Source organism: Gavia stellata, chromosome 1 (assembly GCF_030936135.1).
Source record: "Gavia stellata isolate bGavSte3 chromosome 1, bGavSte3.hap2, whole genome shotgun sequence".
Lineage (NCBI taxonomy): Eukaryota > Metazoa > Chordata > Aves > Gaviiformes > Gaviidae > Gavia > Gavia stellata.
The window spans coordinates 65,266,707-65,287,218 of record NC_082594.1 but is presented as its reverse complement, the minus strand read 5'-3'; the positions used below and the strand labels follow the sequence as shown (position 1 = coordinate 65,287,218).

The 20,512-nt window shown below is 41.0% G+C and overlaps 1 protein-coding gene across 1 annotated transcript in view; it reads right to left on the bottom strand.

Annotated features, from left to right (window-relative positions):
* The window catches only part of COL4A2 (collagen type IV alpha 2 chain), a 145,975-nt gene that overhangs the window by 26,719 nt on the left and 98,744 nt on the right, over positions 1-20,512 (bottom strand). Inside the window, exons 9-27 of the mRNA XM_059827104.1 lie at positions 19,931-19,966; positions 19,775-19,837; positions 17,421-17,456; positions 16,711-16,752; positions 16,115-16,189; positions 15,075-15,119; positions 13,811-13,873; positions 13,008-13,052; positions 10,630-10,683; positions 10,295-10,361; positions 8,798-8,899; positions 8,244-8,399; positions 7,121-7,213; positions 6,657-6,823; positions 3,743-3,815; positions 3,550-3,656; positions 2,767-2,968; positions 1,955-2,014; positions 1,112-1,174 (exon numbers count right to left, since the gene is read on the bottom strand). Of these exons, the coding sequence (XP_059683087.1) occupies positions 1,112-1,174; positions 1,955-2,014; positions 2,767-2,968; positions 3,550-3,656; positions 3,743-3,815; positions 6,657-6,823; positions 7,121-7,213; positions 8,244-8,399; positions 8,798-8,899; positions 10,295-10,361; positions 10,630-10,683; positions 13,008-13,052; positions 13,811-13,873; positions 15,075-15,119; positions 16,115-16,189; positions 16,711-16,752; positions 17,421-17,456; positions 19,775-19,837; positions 19,931-19,966 (1,549 nt within the window). The remainder of the gene's footprint in view (positions 1-1,111; positions 1,175-1,954; positions 2,015-2,766; positions 2,969-3,549; positions 3,657-3,742; positions 3,816-6,656; positions 6,824-7,120; positions 7,214-8,243; positions 8,400-8,797; positions 8,900-10,294; positions 10,362-10,629; positions 10,684-13,007; positions 13,053-13,810; positions 13,874-15,074; positions 15,120-16,114; positions 16,190-16,710; positions 16,753-17,420; positions 17,457-19,774; positions 19,838-19,930; positions 19,967-20,512) is intronic.

Here is a 20,512-nt window from a genome sequence, read left to right as displayed (position 1 = left end):
AAGGAAACATAGGTCAGAGATAGACATCATATTTTAACAGAGATAAAATGTTCGTTTTTAAGATCCCTTAGTCTGTGATAAATCAATCTATCAATCCATGCATGCCATAATGAAACTTGTGCTGGGAAAAAAAAGCGCTTGACCTTAAAATTTAGAGTCCAGATCTCTGACCTTGGCTAAAGCACAGAGGGCACAGGAACGGGTGCATAAAGAATTTTACATTTCCCAAACTCTGAAAGACCCAGTTATGGGTTTTGTCAGTACCTTTACCAGCTGGCGATGGGAAGGATTTACTGAGAAACAGCTTTATTGCTCAGGCTGGGAGTACATAAGCTTATAGGAACTACCAGTGCTGGTCAGAGGTTCCCTCTTCAAGGTCAATCATTATGACAACTCAGCACACCTTGTCTGTGTTTCTCTCAGTTCCATCTCACACAGTCCTTCAGACCCTGTCCCCACCTCCTCTTCCTATTGGAAAGAGGTGGGGAACCCTCAGTGCTGGGAAGGCCTGGGATCACCAGATAGTCCCTCTGGGCTAGGGTGAACCAGCTCTGCAAGGAAGGTGTGCATAGCTACAGACAGTGTAACTGCATTGCGTCAGACAGCCTGGCTCATTACACGGAGCCTCGTTAAAGACTTTAGGCTCACACTTGCTGAAGGCGCTCTGTATATCACATGAGGAGCAATAGTAAGAAGGATCTGCCACAGTCCTCCATTGCAACTTTTCATCACCCTGCTCTCAGAGGACAGGATTTGCCTTGTGAGGTGTCCAGTCGGCTCTGAGAGACCTCAGTATACTCTCTACCAATAAACTTGTAGATCTTCTCTGTATACTTTCACTTACTTGCATGTGGAGAACAGCAAATGTGTTGTCCTTTCTGTCTTCTGTTTCATGGCTGACACTCATTAGCAGAGGCAGAATTAGCTCAGGAACGGCGCAGCCACCTGGGCTGCATGCTGCTTGGATCTCTCTGCCAGCTTCAAGTTAACGCTGTCCTCCACTATCATTTCTAAAACTCGCTGCCTGCTAAGGCTCAACTTTAATCGATCTGGCAAGATCTCCCTCAAAATGTAGTGTATGTGGGAAACAAAGGTGAAGGCAAAATGTTACCTGTGGCTCCTGGCAGTCCTGGCTTGCCTTGGGATCCCTTTGGTGGCCTCACACAGCCCGCGCCTGCAAACAAAGAGGGTTAGTTACACCGTACGTGCTCATATGCTGCCTCTCATCAGCTCTGCACCTGCAGTTGAGACAACATCATTAAAGCAGGTGAATGAAATTAACAGGCAAAACCCTAATTTAAAAAAAGTGTTATTCTTCATTAAAAAAAGATAATTGGTCATGGGTGGTGTTTTCAGGGGAGCACTGAAGCTGAGCTCCACCCCAAGAGCTGCTCTTCTGCCTATTTTACAGGGGCTATGGTGGCTGCTCCAGTTAGACCAGCACAGGAAGGGTTGTCCAACCTCATGGATGACTGTATTTTTCAGAATAAGAGAGACACTTTGTTTCCCTGTGGGCAATTTATACCCCTGAAGCAATCAAGTCAATTTTTGGTACAAATTAAGGGTTTTTTTCTTTATATGTCAAATTGCACTGAAAATCTTCACTCAAAGTTCTTCTTTAAAAAAAGTTGCTTAAATTTTCTTGCGCACCTAATTTCTGGGACTGTTGTTACAGATTGCATGGCAATCATTATTTTGTCACAATAAGCACTCAGAAGCAATGAAATAAAGAATTTCTGAATTGCAGAGCTAAAACTGCAATAGTTTTAGAATATGTTCCATTTGATTAAATTACTTAAGAGCTATGTACAGTATATGCATGGTTAATTGTGACCTGAAGTTCAAATAGTTTACAATCAAGAGCATCCAAAGCAGTCATCAGAAAGTATCAAGCCATAAGAGCAGCATAAGACTAAATATTAAAATATGTTCAAGCCATTTATATGTACAGTACCTGACCATATTGGCTCAGTTCCATCTCCTCTAGAAAAGTCTTCAGTGACCTGCCCACAGTCTATGAGCAGAGAATGGAAAAAGACAGTTATTATTTAAAAGAGAAAAATTCTAACGTGCTCTCAATTCTAACCAAAATGTCTATTACAACATCAGATAATGTATTCTCTTATGTATTATGCATACATACAACACAAACTATTTGCTATAACATACTGGAACTCTCTACCCATATATTAATTAGATCCAGGCCTGAAAGCTAACCCTGTCAGAGTTAGGAGGCTACGGATCCCATGCACTGTGTTGGGTTGGCAGGTGCCTGCTCAGGCTTGAATATTCTGCCAGGCATCTTGAAGTTGAGCAATAAAACTCTGAGCTTGAGCTCTTGTGAATGTAGCCTGGGTATTCTTATGCTGGAAGGGACTCAGAAAGCTGCAGAGATACTATGAAGACCTCTGAAGGATGGATATATGATTATCTCTGGTCAATTAAAAGATTATGTTGGATGGGGAAGACCTGAGAAAACCACCTGTAAGTACTCCAATGGCAGGACATTGCTCCATTGCCTCCAACTGCTTGAAACCTGAAAGATATTACTTGCTGGCACTAACACAATACCTGACATGAAACTACTGGCACTTCTGAAGTATTTCCTTATTCAAGATTTCTGGACAACTAATACAAGCAATCCCTCTTTACTCTTGTAACCCCCCACCAAATGATACCCTTTCAACAGCGTGCTGTACAGATGCTGCACACAATTCAGTAGTGATCTGCCATGGCTTTGATGTAAGATAGAGTGATGTCTCTTACCTAGTTGGCCAGGCTCTCCTGGCAGACCGGGCAGACCTGGAATTCCCGGGTTTCCATCTTGTCCATGGTCACCTGGAGGACCCCGGTACCCTTTTGGACCAGGAAATCCTTCACCCGGCTGGCCTGCTTCTCCTGGAAAGCCCTTTGGGCCCAATTCGCCTGGATAACCAGGATCACCTGGGAAACCTCTGATACCATCACCCTGTGGGAAGTGAACAAAGGTGGTCACTCCTGACTTTGCTGAGAAACAAACAAAACTCAAACAGTTGAACTACTTTCATTAATAACATCTTATAGGCAGTAATTCCTCAGGTGTTGCATCCCAGCTCTTTAAATCAACATTGCAAATAAAATATGTTTGAAATAATCTGACTTTAATTTAGACCTCATGGCAGAAAAGGCATGAAAGAAGCACTCTTAAAGGCAGTAGTCCCCTAAAAACGCTGGCTCGTGAATGGCACTTGGGCAATATGAATCACTGCTGTGGAGAGGCTTACTGCCCTTTCTGAAAAGCTGCAAATGGGTTTTGGGGAAACCACATGCATCTCTAGAGATGTTCTAGTGTGCCATTTACTTCTGAGACCTTGAGAATAGCTGACATAAAATGGCACCCAAATGGGCAGATTTTTTCTTTGTCTGTTCCTCTGGTCATATTTCTACACTATTGAATCAACATCTTGTGAACATCACTAGAAAACATTTCCATCCTCAGACGTAATATAAAGTACCATCTTTACTGGTAGTAATGATGGTAGAAATTATTTAGCTGTATTTGCTACCTACCGGAAGGCCAGGCTGTCCTGGTAAACCATCTAATCCATCTCTGCCTGGGAAACCATCTTCACCTCGGATACCAGGCAGCCCGGGATCTCCTCGGATTCCTTTGGTGCCTAAAGAAGACCTTTCATTGTGAGACAATCTCTCATTAAAGGTATAAATAATAGCAAAATACACGTGATCTGAATTTTTACTCTACCTTTAGTAGTTATGTGTAAAGAATCTCCCTTTTCTCCTTTTGGTCCAGGAAATCCATCTTGACCTGAAAATCCCTGGTGTTACATACATTGGGAAAAAAAAAAGAAACAGTGCCACTTAAGAAATAAGTATCAAGATTTGCATTTCCACTGTCCTGCTTAAAAAAAAAAGTCTCCTTAAATTTTACTGCTTTCCCGTTAGTTTCTGTGAATGATTTCCTCTTCAGTAAGCCCATTCTTGTGCCTGAATCTTTATTAATATGCTCTAACTAGGACCAAGGTCTATGTGGCATGGTAGGGGAGCTTCTGCATGAGGATGGCATTGGAAGAGTTGTGGCTTTCTGTAATCTACAGTCCTGCAGATGACTGCAGCTGCAGAACTGCACTGGAGAAAACATGGTAAATTACTTAGTGTTAGCCACTAAAGAAAATGCTGTAAGCAACTCTTTGGCACCATGGAAACACAACTCTGGGTTATATTAACCTACCCACCACTACAAAAGAGGACAGACTCATAGCTGGCAGTGGATTGTGATTCACAACACCGTTGTGGGGCTTAAAAGTAGCACCATCTTCATCTACCAGAGACAAGAACTTGGGCACAGAGTGTTTAAGTGACCTGCCCCAAACCACAGACCTGTGGGAAAGGTTTTGGTTAGAAGGAAGAGCTGGAGGTCCCTGGTCCAATCCAACACAGGGACCTCAAGCAGGTTGCTCGGGGCCTTGCCTAGCCAAGCTTTGAAAATCTCCAAGGAGGGAGATTTCCTCTCTTGCAAAGACAAACTGTAGTGAAGCTAAAGACCTGTCTCTGGCATTCCTGATCCCTTGGCATAATGCAGAATCGTCCTCCTCAACAGCCCATCTGAAAGCAGTATTGCTAGCTTCTGGCCAAGAGCCTTTCAATCACAGGACCAAACCCATGGTAGGTGCCAAAGCCCAGAGGTTACAGACTCATTTGCCATTGACTATTTTATGCCAGTTAGCTTTAGTTCTGAGTAATTACATTCATGCTCACTAAAATATAAGCCGCACATGTTGGGTTTTCCCTAGCCTCCTCTTACTGAATTCCAGGGCTTGATGATCTTACAGGTCTTTTCCAACCTTAGTGATTCTGTGATTCTGTGAATGAAAGGGATGTACCTGATGCATTTATTTTTTTGTTTAAAATACTCCTGTGCCATACATTACTTAAAAGGGTGTCTTTTGTATCACTGCCTTTTACTGACATTCTCCAAGATTTTCTTGGGCAAAAAGCATGTGTGGAAACTGTATTTCAGCCGCAGGTCATCTCAACAATACAGGTTCACACTTCTGTAAGTCTAAAGGGGAAGATCAGATTTGAGTATAAGGATCCTGCTTTACCCGGGCCATATTTGCAAGCTGCATTTTAATGGTCAGTGAAGCCACATCTATACACCACAGTAAAGATGCTTCTTTTGGACATTGCTTTTTGCAGGCCAAAAGAAATCTCAGGAACTTAATATAATGCTGCATTATTTCACTGACTATATAACTGCAGAAATCTTCAGCAGTAATACTGCATTAATAGTATGATGTTCACAGTGATTTTTTTTGTTTTCAAGGTTTAGATATTGTGTATAATGCAATTTAGCACACAGGTGTTTTCACAGTGTTTTACAGCTGTTTCTAATTTCGCTTTCTCCACAGAAAAAAAATACCCTTTGCTTGGGATAAAATTTTATTTTCATTAAATTGATATAGATCTGATCTAAATTAAGTCTATTTATTGTCTGTATATGTAACTTGTTGAACGTGCTCAAAGAATTATGGAGTCACTTCTGCCTAAGAATATGGACCAAGAATATTTAAGCTAAATTGTTTTACTTTGAATTTGTTGCAGACAAAAAGCTGAGATAAAGTAGCAGCTTTGCTGCTGAGTGATATTTTGCTGTGCTATGTCCCTATATGTCTATACTACTGTCTGTTCTACAGTAACTTAAATTCTGGGCGGAAGATATTTAAATTCTTAATTTCAAAGGCAAAAAACCTTGCAGAACTTGCAAAATTTTAACTGAAGTTTCAACACTGAACTTTTTAAAAATATTTCTGTCAATTTTATCATGATTTCTAGAAAGTAGACCTTTTAATAAAAGTATTTTGAATTTTCAGATAAAAAAGATCTATTTTTTCTGGGTTTTTTTGACAGCCACAATCAAGTCAAAGTTTATTTTACTTTAATTCTAAAAAATCCCAAACTTAAGCTAGCTGTGAGTGAGTTTGGTTTTTTGATGTTCAGAAGAGCCTAAAGCACTAAGTGAAAACATTATGTTTGCTCTGACATCTTTGCATAAACAAAATCAGTTTTGGGTCAGCTCTACAAAAATTTTATTCTAAAATCTTGAGAGATGTGACTTCCTGAAGTCAGTTCTGACTGTGAGGAACCATGATACAGTTGGCATACCACATAGTACATCACCTTTAAGTGTAAATAACAAGCAAGCAATTATAAGCACAGCCCTTTTCTCGGGGTTATTAAATGGTGGTTTTTAGGAAGACTTAATGTATAGCAAACAAGAACCTTATATTTCATCAGCTTGACATGCGCATCTTATTAGCAACAACCTTAAGTTCCTACTGGAATTGTTACCCTTCTAGATGGTCAGATCATACTTAGTACTACAACTGCTTGAAAGGGTTCTGCGGAAATGGCTTTGTTTAAATGGAAAGTGGACTTTAGATTATGTGGGTATCTTTTGCTCTTCCCAAAACATCCTATTTTCACCTCCATCCTAGTAATTTTTGGCTTCCAGTATTTTGTAGATAGCAATCTGAAAGCTATTGAAGAGGCACAGAAAGAAAGAAATTGTACTTTTCATCATTTTTCTATGGACAATAGCTTGGTTTTTTTTTCTAGTAGGCCTATAAAACTATGCAATTAAGAAACAAGTATCTCACTTTTGCTCCCGGGTAGCCAGGGATACCATGTGGTCCCGGGTCACCAGGTTCTCCTTTCCTCCCAGGCTGGCCAGGGGTTCCTGGAAAGCCAGGAGGGCCAGGGGGGCCTGTAGAGCCCCTTCGGATTTCATCACCCACAAGGCATTTACTGCAATCCCCTTCTTCGCCTACGGAAAGGATTGGAAAGAGAAGAAAGAATGCTCTGTCACAATAAATAGACATTCAGCTGTATCCATTTTATATATAGACTTGAGAATACTTGAGCAGTTTCTCAAATACTTGAGAAAAGTACTTTTTTATTTCTTACAGGAAACTAACACAATGTTTCCTTGTTGTGTTAGCCCCAGATCAAATTCATCGGTCCCCGAGCATGTCATAGTTCAATAAACTCAGACTGAATACAGTGGTAGCTTTACACAATGCGTAACAGCAGATCATCTATTGAGTTATCTGTTATAACCTACCTTTAGGTCCTTTTTGTCCTCTTGGCCCAGGGAAACCTTGTATGCCAAATCTACCTGGCGTCCCCTCCTGTCCTTTTAATCCGAAGAGAGGACCTAGAAGTTTAATTAAATAAAAATATAAATGAATCTACTGTAGATTTACTTCTTTTTCCTCCCTATTCCTTTGAGCTGCACTGCATCTGCCCTTTTCTGTTTCCTCTAGCATTATTTACTCTCTAACCCAGCCTGTTATCTACCCCCTGCTCTCTTCCTCTCTCTCTCTCCTCACAGCTTCCCATACCCGTTCTCAGTAACTTCCATCTGCTGTGGCAGATGATCCTGGCCATTCTTTGCTGTCTCTCACCCTGAATTCCTTTGCTCCTCTCTCTCAGCACAACCTGCTTTGCAGTACCATAGACAGTCTGCTCTGGATCACCTCCTGCACATCCTTTTCTCTACTACTGCTCTTGCACTGCAGTGTCGTGCTTTTCACAGAGGCACAGCACAATCTCAGTCAGAAATGGCCCCTGGAAGCCACCTGGTCCAACCCTCTGCTCAAAGCAGGGCCAACCTCAAAGTTACAGCAAGTTGCCCAAGGCCTTGTCCAGCTGTTGAATATCTCTGAAGATGGAGAGTCTACAACCTTTGTGGGCAACCTGTTCCAGTGTCTGACCACCCTCATGGTGAAAAAGGTTTTCCTAATATCTAAGCAGAACTTCCCTTGCTGCAGCTCGTGACCACTGCTTCTTGCCCAGTTGCTGTACTCCTTGGTGAAGCATCTGGTTCCATTTTCCCTATGACCTCCCAAGAGGCAGGGGAAGATAGCAGTAAGATTTCCTTTAGCTTTCTCTTCTCTGGGCTAAGGAAGAAATCCAGCTCTTTCAGACACTCCTTGACACTCATATCCCTCCCCCAGCCCAAAACAGACCTTCTTTTCTTTCAAATGTTGCCAGGAATGTCTAAAAACCATGCAAACCTTTCCTTCATTGCTGAGCATACAACACTTCTCCCCTGTGTGTCCTCCCCACTACCCATTTTGTTTCATTCCCTCAATCTACTTTCTCACTTTGCCTTGCCAACAGCTATCTTTAAAATAAGCAAAGATGTTCCTGTGAGTTCTCGTCATCTCTCTTCATGCACTTACCAGGGGATCCAGCAGGACCAGGTGGACCACGGAGTCCTGGTGTGCCGTGCTTACCCGGAAACCCGGGTGGGCCCGCCTGATAAGCGGGAGATCCAAATTCACCTTTTTCGCCTTTTGGTCCCATTTCTCCAGGTAAGCCTGGCTTATCCCCATCCACTGAAACAGAACCAGGGAAGAAGTTCAGAACAATTTCTTAACAGTGCTGCTCAAAGAGCTGTAATATAGCAGAAGGGAAAGTTCATGCAATTGCATCTAGCATGCAAGGAAAAGTGGAGATATTTGCATAGAGCAAAAATGGTAACTGCACTTTTCACTTGAGCAAATGAATAGCGGCTACTGAAACAAGGCTCTGTCATCACCTCTACTTAAGTTGTTTTGCCAGAGCCCCTTTGAGGCCGAAGGAAAATGCTCCTCTCAGTTTTTGCCCCCACAGTTAGTTATCTACCGCTCTGCACTGCATATTCTACGGTCCACACATATATTTCCCTGACCCTGTACCAGTTAAAACTTGCTATAAAGTTAAGCTGTTGGAACATGTGTTGCTGGGGTATTACCATCAGAGAATCCAGGAAGACCAGGCAGCCCACGATCTCCCTCCTCTCCTGGATCTCCCTGTAGTCCAGAAACACCTGGAAAGCCTGGATCACCTCTTGCACCTGAAAGACATCCCCAGTTCCACAAAACACATGTTAGTGTGATGCTGTTTGTGACCCATAAATCCTGACTTGTAATACACTGCAGATTGCTCAGTTCTTAAAAAGTAAAAATTAGAAACTTCAAGAGCTTCAGAACATTAGAATTTACAACTGTTTCTTAAAGGTAGCTTTAGAAATGCAAAAACCTACTACCTCATGCTGCCTCAGTTTGAATAAAGAAATACATCTGAGAGATTTCTGTAAAGCCCAAATACGTGGGAGCTAAGCATGACCTGTGACAGTAATGGTGTGGAGCCATGAAGCCCAAGAAGGGGAATATCTCTCAGCTCTTACTAATATGCCGCTAGAGCCTCATTGCTCCTGGGAAGCACAGAAGACCAGCTCTCTGAGGAGAGCCCCTCCTTTTCCTACAAGAAGTTGCCATTATAACAGATGTATGATATGTGAGCTTTCCTCTGCTCCCCAGTACCAAAAGCATCTGCCTGGGCCCTATTGCCTGCAGAAAGTATCGTGCTCTTGTCAAAGGTCAATGACGCTAGAGGACATATGGTGTGTCCAGCCCCCTGACTGCTTCCTCCTCTCTCTACACAGTCTCTTCTGCTCCTAAAAGCCTGGCAGGGTATTCGGGGTGATTTGAACAATGTTTTGGGCCTCTTGCCCCCTTTCTCTGGGAGGAAGGGAACCATTCATAGTTACACTCTCTGGCTTTCAACAAGACTAGTAAACTCAATGGTATGAGGACACGGGCTGGGGCAATGGCATGTGATCATCCTTGCTGTTTGCTGGCACCTTCCCTGGAATACTTTTCACCTTGGCAAACTGGTATCACCTTCTATGTGTTTCTAGTCTGGCCAGCCAGACCACCACAGCTCTGCAGGATAGCTGACAGTGAGTGCTACAAGCCTAGTGAAAAGATCACAAAGGAAATTTGTCAATTTAAAAAAGGAAAAAAAAAATCCTCTTCTATTCCTCAGGGCTTTTTGAATTTTTTTTCTTTTTTTCTAAATATTAGATCGTACGAATGGTCTCTGCTGTGCTGCCATTGCTGCACTTTATCCAGAGTCTCTGAAACAGGACGCAGAAGACGGACTCTCCCATTTCTCCCTTCACTGGACAACAAAGTCACATGCTTTTTTGCTTGTTTCTTCTCTGTGGACACAGGAATGCATGCATGCCTGTTGTACAGCAATCCAGCTTCAGCAGGAGAGACAAAGAAGCCACCTGCCTGCGAAAAGGTGATTAGGGCACTCTCTTGGAAGGCAATTATACCTTCTGGAACAGTTTAGCAAACCACAGTTTTTTAAGGAGTTGAATTCTCAGCATTTCGTGCTTTTGATCTATGTAGAAGGTAGCAAAATGCAGCTAAGCTAAGCAATCAAAGCAAAGAAGACGTACCTTTCCTTGGGATGCGGGAAGGAAAATAGGAAACTGGTCCTGGAGGACCGATCTCGCCTGGCTCCCCCTGTTAACAGAAGTTGAAGTATCACATCTAAGCACATTATTCTGGACAATTTCTTTTAAAATGGAAAGGTATGCCCATGAAACACAAAGAAACAAACTTTCAAAAGCTCTGACGTGACTTTTAAGAAATCTCAGAGTTTTCAAGTTAACAAACCACATAACCAGTTCTACAATGACAACAAACACAATTGTTATTACATGACAGAAAAGAAAAGAAAGCAAAATGACATCTGCTCTATTGCTTCTAGCAAATGCAAGTAAAGCAGTACCTTGCTTCCCCTAGGACCGTAGCCACCTGGTGAACCATCAAATCCTGGAAAACCCTGTAATACAGATAAAAAGGATTGACTTTTCCTTTATCAGAGAGAGAATAAAATTATTTGGTCTGTAGCAGCTGGCTTCCTCCGGTGTTAGTGTGAAAACTATGCAACAGAGCTGAGCAGTTTGTCTCCCTGGGGTGTAGTAATTCGGGTAATACCATTAAATCTCCTTGTGTTTTGATGTTCCGCCTCTTGGACCAAGCCTATCTCCCATCAAAGACCAGAGCGACCTGCTGTGGCGCAGGCTCTGTTGCCCCTGGCAGTGTTGCAGATGGAAGGAGCACCTACACTCACACCGTCCCATGGAGGCTGCAGGATGGGGGAGGAGAAAGGGGATCCCCTCTGTGCCAGCTGACCCTGAGACCCATGGGCCAGGCAGCCAGAACACAGCAACCTGCTGCAAGAAGACTAAACGAGTCTGAATCATTAGGAATGGACATATTTTCACTGGAATGCAAACAGAAGTGTACAGGCCCTTTTTGCTGTTTTCCAGGCGGTTGGAGCCCGCTTGGCTAAAGAGGGGTTCCCCACCTGAATGAGAAGAACTCAGGACCAGCCCTGAAGGCGCCTTAATCCAACTCTCCCACTCCCGGGCATGCCGTATCCCAGAGAAAATTCTCCATCCCTACCACAGCAAATGTTACAATATTTAAGGTCCTGCCCACTTCATTCTTTTAGAAGGTTTGAAATCCAAAGCATGTGGATTAAAACACATGTGGTAAAACACGGTGCATCCTATCACATGAGAGCGTATTTCAGCCGCTGGGGGTGCACAGAGCAAAGTGCAGATTTCAGTGATGCTGATACAGAAGAGATGATCTCTTCTGTGTGCTTTACTCAGCTCTGACAACCTTTGTTCTCTAAAGAAATCGTTACTCTGGAAAGAGACTAGTGTTAAAAAGGTGAGCTTTTAGTAGAAAACAGTGGCCAGACCATAACCGATACCAAATAACACAGTTTCACTGAAACCAGTAGAATTGTATAATTCACACTTGTTAGATTATTAGCCAGATTTTTTAAAATTCAGCGTCTCTCGAGTTTCACAGCAGGTACAACTCCTACACAGAACTTGAATGTTAATAACCATCTCTGTAAGTCACTTAGGCAGTTTTGAAGCACTTACAAATACCACAGCTCTCAGCAAGATGCCACAAACTGGACCACATGCTTCAGAGACCTTGCCATAATGGCAACTGTACATCACACCATCAGAAAAGGAGCCTCCTGAGGATCAGGTGTAAAATCTCTTTACACTAGGTGGAGCTGGTGGTCTAGAACTGAAGCCAGCAGCTTCCCAATTAACTGCGACTTCATCTGTGTGCAGGCAGGACTTAACCATCCTTCTTTCTTTCTTAAGAATCAAATCACTCGAAAATCAACAAAAAGGAGGTTGTTGTGAACAGCACATCGAGTAGGCTGTCCCTGCTCATACACACGTATACAATGATACTCTATTCAAACCAATGTACCTTCTGCCAAAATTGTTGCCAAGATTCACCCTCAATAAGGGGAATCCACTGACCATTTCTGACTGGAGCATGAACCTATGTTAAGGTCAACCATTGGGCTTTAATGGGTTTTGCATCAGTCTCTCCATGTACGTATCACTGATAGCATATTCCTTTCCACACCACCAGGTTTTGTGATCAGACTGTGAAAATGTTATTTTTCATATTTCATGGGCTTTCACATCCCACTTTTTCATGTTAGTATTGTTATGCCTTGGTGGAAGGACAAATCCTTAAACAACTAAGGATGCAGAAGCATGGAAAAGTCTTGCATCCCACAGCTATTTGAATACCTCCTGGAAGTGATTTCTAATGCTGACTGAAGCAGCCTTTTCTGAGCACAAACAGAAAGTATGAGCTCTTCTCTGTCTGAAAGAATGCTATTTTAAATATTTGGGTGTGTTTCCATGGGGACAGAGATTTAACTGGTATATTTATCAGTTTCCTTCTCTTCTTCTTCTTTTGTGATATTCAAGATAACCATACATCTCAATGACATCTGCAGAAAGCTATTCAAAAAAGTAAGTTTCTGCATGTAGGAAGAAAATTATAGAAATTATGGGCGCAGTACCAGGAACAATGAAAATGACACCTCCCCATAGTGCTCTTAAAACATGCTCATGTTTTAAGCAAAACAGACTTTAATTACAGGGCTATTTTTTTTCTCACTGATGAGAAAACTAACTGACCCAAAATTACAATGATGGATGAATCCAGATGATACTTGTTAGACTACAGCTGGTGTAATTACAGGCAGAATTTGTCCGCTACAGTTTACTCTTCAGACAGATTGTCTACATATGTGTTGTAAATACTCACTCTTTCTCCACTGAGTCCTGGAAAACCATTGATGCCAGGCAGTCCCTATGAAGGCACAAGAAAATTAGCAAAATAAAGTGACATCCTAACATCCTAATGGTTAAGAACCATGATTATTTCTTAGATAAAATAAATCTGACAACTTGAAACTCTAACACTAACAGTCAGAGTTCAGATACTTTTTCAAAGAGATTCATGTATGGTGCAAACAGAACAGATCTGAAATCTAATCTGGTATTTGATTTTTATCTCTTAATCAATACATTGTATATTGACCATGAAGATTTTAAAGATGGCTGAGATTTTTCTTACATGTATGCTGAGTACTGTTCTCACTCTGTTTAAGAACTTTAGAAACACTGCCCCCAAAAAGGCATCCATAGATGCCACAAGGTAGTAGTATCTAAATTAGCTTGTTTTCTGGGCTCACAAGTAACTGGAGCCAAACTCATGTTTGTTAACCAACATCTGAAGAAAGCTAAGATGGGAACAGTGAAATACAGTCTGTGCTGATGACCAGGACAGTAGCTGTGGTTAGTGAGCACAGCTTTACTTAAGAGATGCACAAGGCTTCTCAGTGATGGTACAGGCATACCTGTGAGTCCTGTGGGGCCCTCCACTACCATCTCAAAATGGCCTTTTTGCTTTCCTCTATCAGGCAGTTCAAAGCCGGCCACAACCTGGTGGGCTGGATAACTATAATTTCTATATTTTGTTAATCTGTGTTTTGTTCCTGAAGGCAAACTCTCAGCTTGGATTTGCACATTCAGCTAGGTGAATTTTACCTTTAATGAGTGACTCACCCTTTGCCCTGGGAAGCCCATTACCCCTTCTTCACCTTTTTCAGGAGCATAGAGAAGTACACCCTAGGAAACATTACAAGTCAGTTCAACATATTTCTTCATGATATGCAAAAAATTGTAACACTGTTTTATGGAAGCTAAACAGGACGAAAACATCATTGTAACACTTGGAGGATCTAATAATAGCTGCATGTGAAAGAACTGTTGTTTTAAAAATTAAGTGTAACATGCTTGCTTCATTACAATGGCAGGAGCAGGCCATTAGGGAGAGGACAGGGTTTCCCTCCTATCATCTCCTCCTTCTTTATTTCTTCTGTGGCTGCAACTCTGAAGAAGAGCCAAAGCAATTGTTCAGCTATACAACCAACTAAGCAACTCAGCTTATGCCCAGCCTGTAGCTTCAGAGAGCTATTTGGCAAACACAGGCATGTTGCTTTCCATCCTACTATCAAAAAAAAAAAAAAGGAGAAACACATATCCCCTTTTGCTACATCAGCATAAAATCTATGGTTTTCCTAATGTAGTCAACAAAGCTCTACATGTGTGAAATCTGACCAACAGCTGAAGAACTGGCTAGCAACTGCACATGGAGGGCATCAGGGCTCACACTGTGACCTTCTCCCATAACCTTGTGGAGAAGCTGACCAGACCATCTGAGAAAATAAAGCTCTGCAAAATGCTCAGTGAGGCATCTCTAATTGGTAAAGCCTGTATTTTAACCCACTCTGGGAAGTAAAAAGGAACCACTCAATGGCAAGGCTATTTAGACAGTCTAGAGGTTGCCTGTGAGTTAACTAAACATCATTTAGTTAAGCCTGGTTAACAGCTCTAAATAATACAGCAACACACGGGACTACTACTGTCCACTTAGTCAGTAGACTTAATGACCAATGAGACCAAAAGTCTGCATGTGCTGGAGAGTACACTGAAAAGGATTGAAAAAATTTCCACATATACTTATTTAATGAAATTTAGTGGAATTTTAAAACATAGATCAGCAGATCAGCAGCAGTAAAGATATTTATTAATAGTTAAAGCTAAAATTAAAAAATGTGTGAGGGAAAATCTTATATTGGTAAACCAATAAGAGAACGACTGATTGCACTGTGGAGTTACTACACGTCATGTTGTTCAGTCTTTCTAAAGCATCAGAACTGGTGTTTCTGCTTATGTTGCTCCCTGTCTATATTGCATCATTTCAATGAAGAATGCATCAATATTAACTCAAATATTATTATTTGTCTTTGTTCTCCGCTTGACTTACTGGAATTCCAGCTTCCCCTTTTGGTCCAGGTTCTCCTCTTTCACCCTAGCAATGAAGAAAAAGTATTCAGATATGTTAGGCATTCCCATTTACATTTCAATAACTTTTCTACAACACAAAGTGACAAATGTTTATCAAGAGAAACACCACCACTCTTGTGTTGTTCTTTATTCATACACTTGTCATATGAAATGCATGTTTTCATAAGAAGTTTTTAAAGTTTTTTTTTTAAAATATTTGATAATTTTTCTGAAAAGGTTTCTAGGCATATGACCACCTCAAGTTGTTTCCAGGCTTGTTCATGAGATGTCTGGGTGGTGAGTGCCTGAGTAACGCCTATAAATAGATGCACATCTGCAGACTGTCAAAGGCATTTTTAGATCTTTCAGTATCATAACAATTTACTTTTCTTACTGCAGAAATTGCATGAGCCATCTAACTTCAAATTTGGGATGAAAAACTGATGGTCTGGAGGTTGGTGTCTGATACAGAATATACGCATACAGTGTATGAGTACCTCTGCTGCCAGCAAGAAGCAATAGATGAGAATAAACTGCACCTTGCTATTGAGGATTTCTCCAATATGTATGAACAAGCCTTAATTGTAACTGTACAAATATCTGCACCATATAAGCAAACACAATAATTCAGACAGCTTCCCTAAAGATATGCTTCTTTTACAGGAAGAAAATATCCCTTGTTATTATGAAAAATAAGATACTGGATGATTTCTCAGCAGGTATTTCTGCTTGTAAAGTGAGAAGATGTGAGTGATGGCCAGTAGCTGCATACTTACACAAAAAGAACAAGGTTGCCTAAGGCACCTCTAGTCTGTGAGAAGTGCTTTTTGAATGACTTTAGCCACCATAGTTTCAATAGATTCTTCATGATCCAAGCTATGAGAAAGTAGCAGATTTCTCTTTTGACATACTAAAGTCTTCTAAGTACTATATGTAAAGGCACATTTGTACAATATTTTAGCTTTGGTACTGCAGAGCTCTTAGTTCCTTGTGTATTTTGGCAAAATACCCTGTAGTTACCTTGTGTTTGTCAGAGGGGACACCCATCAGTTCTCTTGTAGGAAGCCCAGGTGGACCTGGAGGACCTGGGGGGCCCTGCAGGAAAAGCATAAGGGTACATTTACTAACAGTTATAATACCTTGCCAAGCTGTTGATCAGCACAGGGTCTAAGGAACTGCAACAAAAGGAGCAACGCAGATTTGCCCCTGCTAGGAGTATGGTTCTAAACCTCCGAATAAACTGATGGCAAGACAAATTTATTTTGTGCTGGGATTAACATATAGCAATACTTGCTCTTGCCCTGTATGTTTCCAGAATGACGGTAAAGGTTATCACTCTATATAGAGTGGTCTGTCTCTATAAATTTCAGAAGCGTTATCTCTGTGTTGGTGTAAATGACGGCACAGCTAGACCTAGGTATGTAGAAGCTAGTTCAGCTGTGACATTCCTTAAGGAGATTGTCATTACTTTCAAAGCCATAATTGTTTGGTTTTGTCTTATAATTACATAATACAATTGCAAACTAAGAGAGTATTTAAAATAGGTTCCTTTATAAATAGCAAATAACATCAACCTGTCCTTTAGTAGTGATATTAATTAATTAGTTTTCCTTTACCTGTTCACCTTTTTCTCCATAGAAGCCAAGGCCCCTGTTGCCCTGCAAAAACAATAGGTCAAGATTTACTAAGTGTACGACGCAGTTTTCTAATGTAAAATTCAAGTTTAAACATGTTTAAAGGCCTCTTCGGGCTTACAAGTCTGTAGGACACCACTGAAGAACTGCAGTCAAATAATAGTTTAGGTTTACCTCAAAGTATTTTTATAGATTTAAAAGTATTTTTATAGACCTGAACATTCAGAAAGACAACTCTAATTAAAATCTTATGCTACCAGTGCTTCTTACAACAGACTTTGAGTCATTCACTGAGTAATGTCATGAAAAGATCAAGCATTTCTTCTGCAAGTTTTTTAGTAGCACTGGATGTTAAATAAAAATACCTAAGTGGGCTGGAACAATGAACTCATATATTTTTTCCGCTGAGATATAATTGAATATAGTAAAGACTGCAAGGATTCTCTGGTCATGGGAAGCTACTGTGACTACAGTAGCAAATTAAATCTGGCTCTAGAACTGGTTTAACCTTTTCAGGGGAGGTGATCCCAGTGTAAGATTAACTTCTTGTGGTATGCAGCCAACACAGAAGGTCTTGTGCTCTAGAGCCTTTGGTGCAGCCTGTGGTTCTTTATTTTACTACCTTCAAGTGGGTCTTGGATAAACCTCAGCGACACAAAATCAACATAAACAATTCTGACACAAAGACTTACTTGTGGTCCTGGTGGTCCTGGGGGCCCTGGTGGTCCCTGGGGAAACACAATAGGGGAGAGTAAGTTATTTGTTGCTTTCTAATCAATGCATGCAGGAGGTAAGTTACTTTATGTCTGAAATATAAGTGTACATTTAGAAGGCAGTGTATTCCTCAGCATTCAATGTGCTATCATCACTACATTGGCTGTGTTTACTGTTCCGAAAAATAGCCTCCTAAGTCACATCGTAATCTTTCCTAACAGAATAACAGTGTCCCAGCTTAGACCTAATGAAATCCCATTTTTATTTTGAAGAAGAACTTGTGGTTTTGGATCCTGACTCAGTAACATTTTAAGCTCACACCTAAAGCTAAGCATGTCTTTAAGTGCTTCACTGGACTGGTGTCTAAGTACTGCATCGGTCTGTAAGGGGAGTTGAACTATCATATGCATCTCAGATTACCTATTTAGTATTGTACAGAATGAAATCAAAGGAAGATGGTGGGAAATGAAACTCTAACAGGAAAAAACGAGTCTTACAAGAAGAGCAGTAGGAAAGCCACCAGCTGGGGAGACAACCTGCCTTGCTTCAGTCAGCTATGGTAGTTAACAGGCTCCAAAGGGCTCTACACATTAAAAGCTCAGTCAAATGTGAGAAAGGTGGGGTGAAAAAGAAGCATGAGCTGTTCAGAGAGGAAGATGGTGAATAAGAGGCATAGAAAAGAGAGTGAGCTGCGGATTGAACCATCCACCCACTGAGCCCCGAAGGGGATGTAACTGGGTTATGCAACATCAAGCCCAACTTGCAGGGAAAAGGTAACAACATTCAGGTGGGACCTGAACGTACTATGCATCTCTGCCTTGCTATGTATCTTTGCGTGCATAAACAATCAACTTCTGAAAAAATTACTTTTGAATCAGTTTTGGTTATTCAAGTAGTCTGCGAGCTGTTGCCTAATCTGCTGGGCAGATGCACTGTGCAGGGCATCCTGCGCCTGGAGGCCCTGCAGGGACTTAGGGGAGCCCCGCTTGCGTTCATGTGGGATCTAAGACTTAGGGAAGAGCAATGATGCAACCTCAGACCTGGGAAATGCTCCCAGGTCCCTCTCACAGATGAGCCACTGCTTTAGAAATGGTAAATATAGTTGGCTATATTTTGTTAAGAGCTGGAGATGGCTGGGATCCATCTACACTGGAAAAGTGTTCAAAAGAGATGTTGCCAAGATGGCAATCAGAGGGATGTAGTCACGGGGCTCAGAAAATGTGTGGTTCATAGCACTCTTAACATCCAAGACAGACCACTGGGAATATGAGTCATTGCAGGATGGGCTCCTGTGTGAAGTTCATGAACTTCATGGGTTCACTCTAGAGAAAGAGTAAGTAAAGGACTGAGAAGATTTCCCTTCAGGAGGACCAGAGGAGAAAGAAAAGGTGCAGCTTACTCCAGATGATAAAACAGGCACTGCAGAAAATTAACTTTGGGAAGACTTAGCATGCTGTGGATTTAGTCCTAGATTTTTTTTTTTTTTTTTTTGGGGGGGGGGAGGGAGAGTGTCCCTGCAAACAGCTGTGGAGGCTGTGTGTAAGAAGCACTGAATTATTTTTTTTTCTTCCCCAAATCAGTGATTTAGACCAGGTCTGAAGTGAATTTTGACAAAACAAACAAAAAAGCAAATGCTATAAAGTTGTCTTACAGGAAAATAAAGCAAGCCTAAAGAAAATGAAATATATTGAATTTGAACATCTGCTTCTCACCCACAAAACCATTAACCATGGTAACAAGAAATGTAGAAAATGGTATCTGGAAAGAACACAATCTTCCCAAAGAGCTATTCAGCAACAGTTGTCAACGTCAATGCTGTAAATGTTGATTTTGGAAAAAATGACTGAAAAATATTTTAAAAATAAAATTGTATTCTAAATACTGATGAAGAATGTTATCTATTCAATCTCCTGTGGGAAGTGTGGAGAGCTAATATACATATCCTTTATGAGCAGAAAAGATAACGTATTTAGGACCTGATATCTTTGATAACTCAGTGTAGGGGGATGTAGACTGGACTGCATTCAATAAACTTTACAAACAAGACTCTTTAAAGAAGGTTAAAGAAATACGATATAAATCAAAAGCCTCTGGCAATACCAGGTGAAAGAAAGTATACCTCTTTTTGCAATATTCATCCTTGTAGAATCAGTGTCTTCCAGTGCTTTTCAAAAGGTTTTGCATCCAAGGACACCTACTTGCTATTTCTAACCTGTTTTTTCTATCCATTTGCTAGGTTACAATCCAACATAATGGATGTTTCTTCTGCTGATTCTGAGATGATTCTTCTGTTAGGTTAATTTCCTACAGAACATATTTTAAACATACTTACTGGTCTTCCTCGCTCTCCTCTTGGACCAACAGGTCCTTGAATACCCAGCGTGCCCGGAGGTCCCTTTAAATAAGAAAAAACCCCAACCATCAATTAATGTTGTTCTGATATCAGTTACTATTGACACTTTATCACATTTGCTATAATACTACTTACCGGAAAACCACTGAACCCTGGATCTCCAGGTTCCCCCTAAAAATACCAAAGAAGTAAAAAATGCAATAAATACTATATACAAAATTGAATAAAATCTTTTTCTCAGCCATTGTTTTCTCATTCCAAAACCTAATCATAGCATACAATGCTATACAAACCCTTACATACAGATGCGTTCACTACAGGTGTCGAGATAACCGAATGTGAGCCACATGGATTTTGTACTTTCTATATATAATATAGTTGCATGCAATACAGTAGGAAGGTACAAAGTTGTCTAGGGAAGTTAAGGATCCAAACTACAAGGCTGAAATGGACAACAGATGATGTTTAATTCTTTTTTGAAAAATCCTATCTAACCAGTGGCTTAATTAGGGCTATAACCTTAGCTGAAATGTACCAGCTCATTTTTCATGAGTTGCATGGGAATTACTGAATCATTTTGATTCTTTCTGAGTCACTAAAGGCATTTGGAACATACTGTTTTCAGTGACCACATATTTTAACTGTAGTACATGTTGAAATGTTCTTGGAAATTGGATCCAAAAATGTTCTAGCGCAAAGACCTTTCAATACCCATAA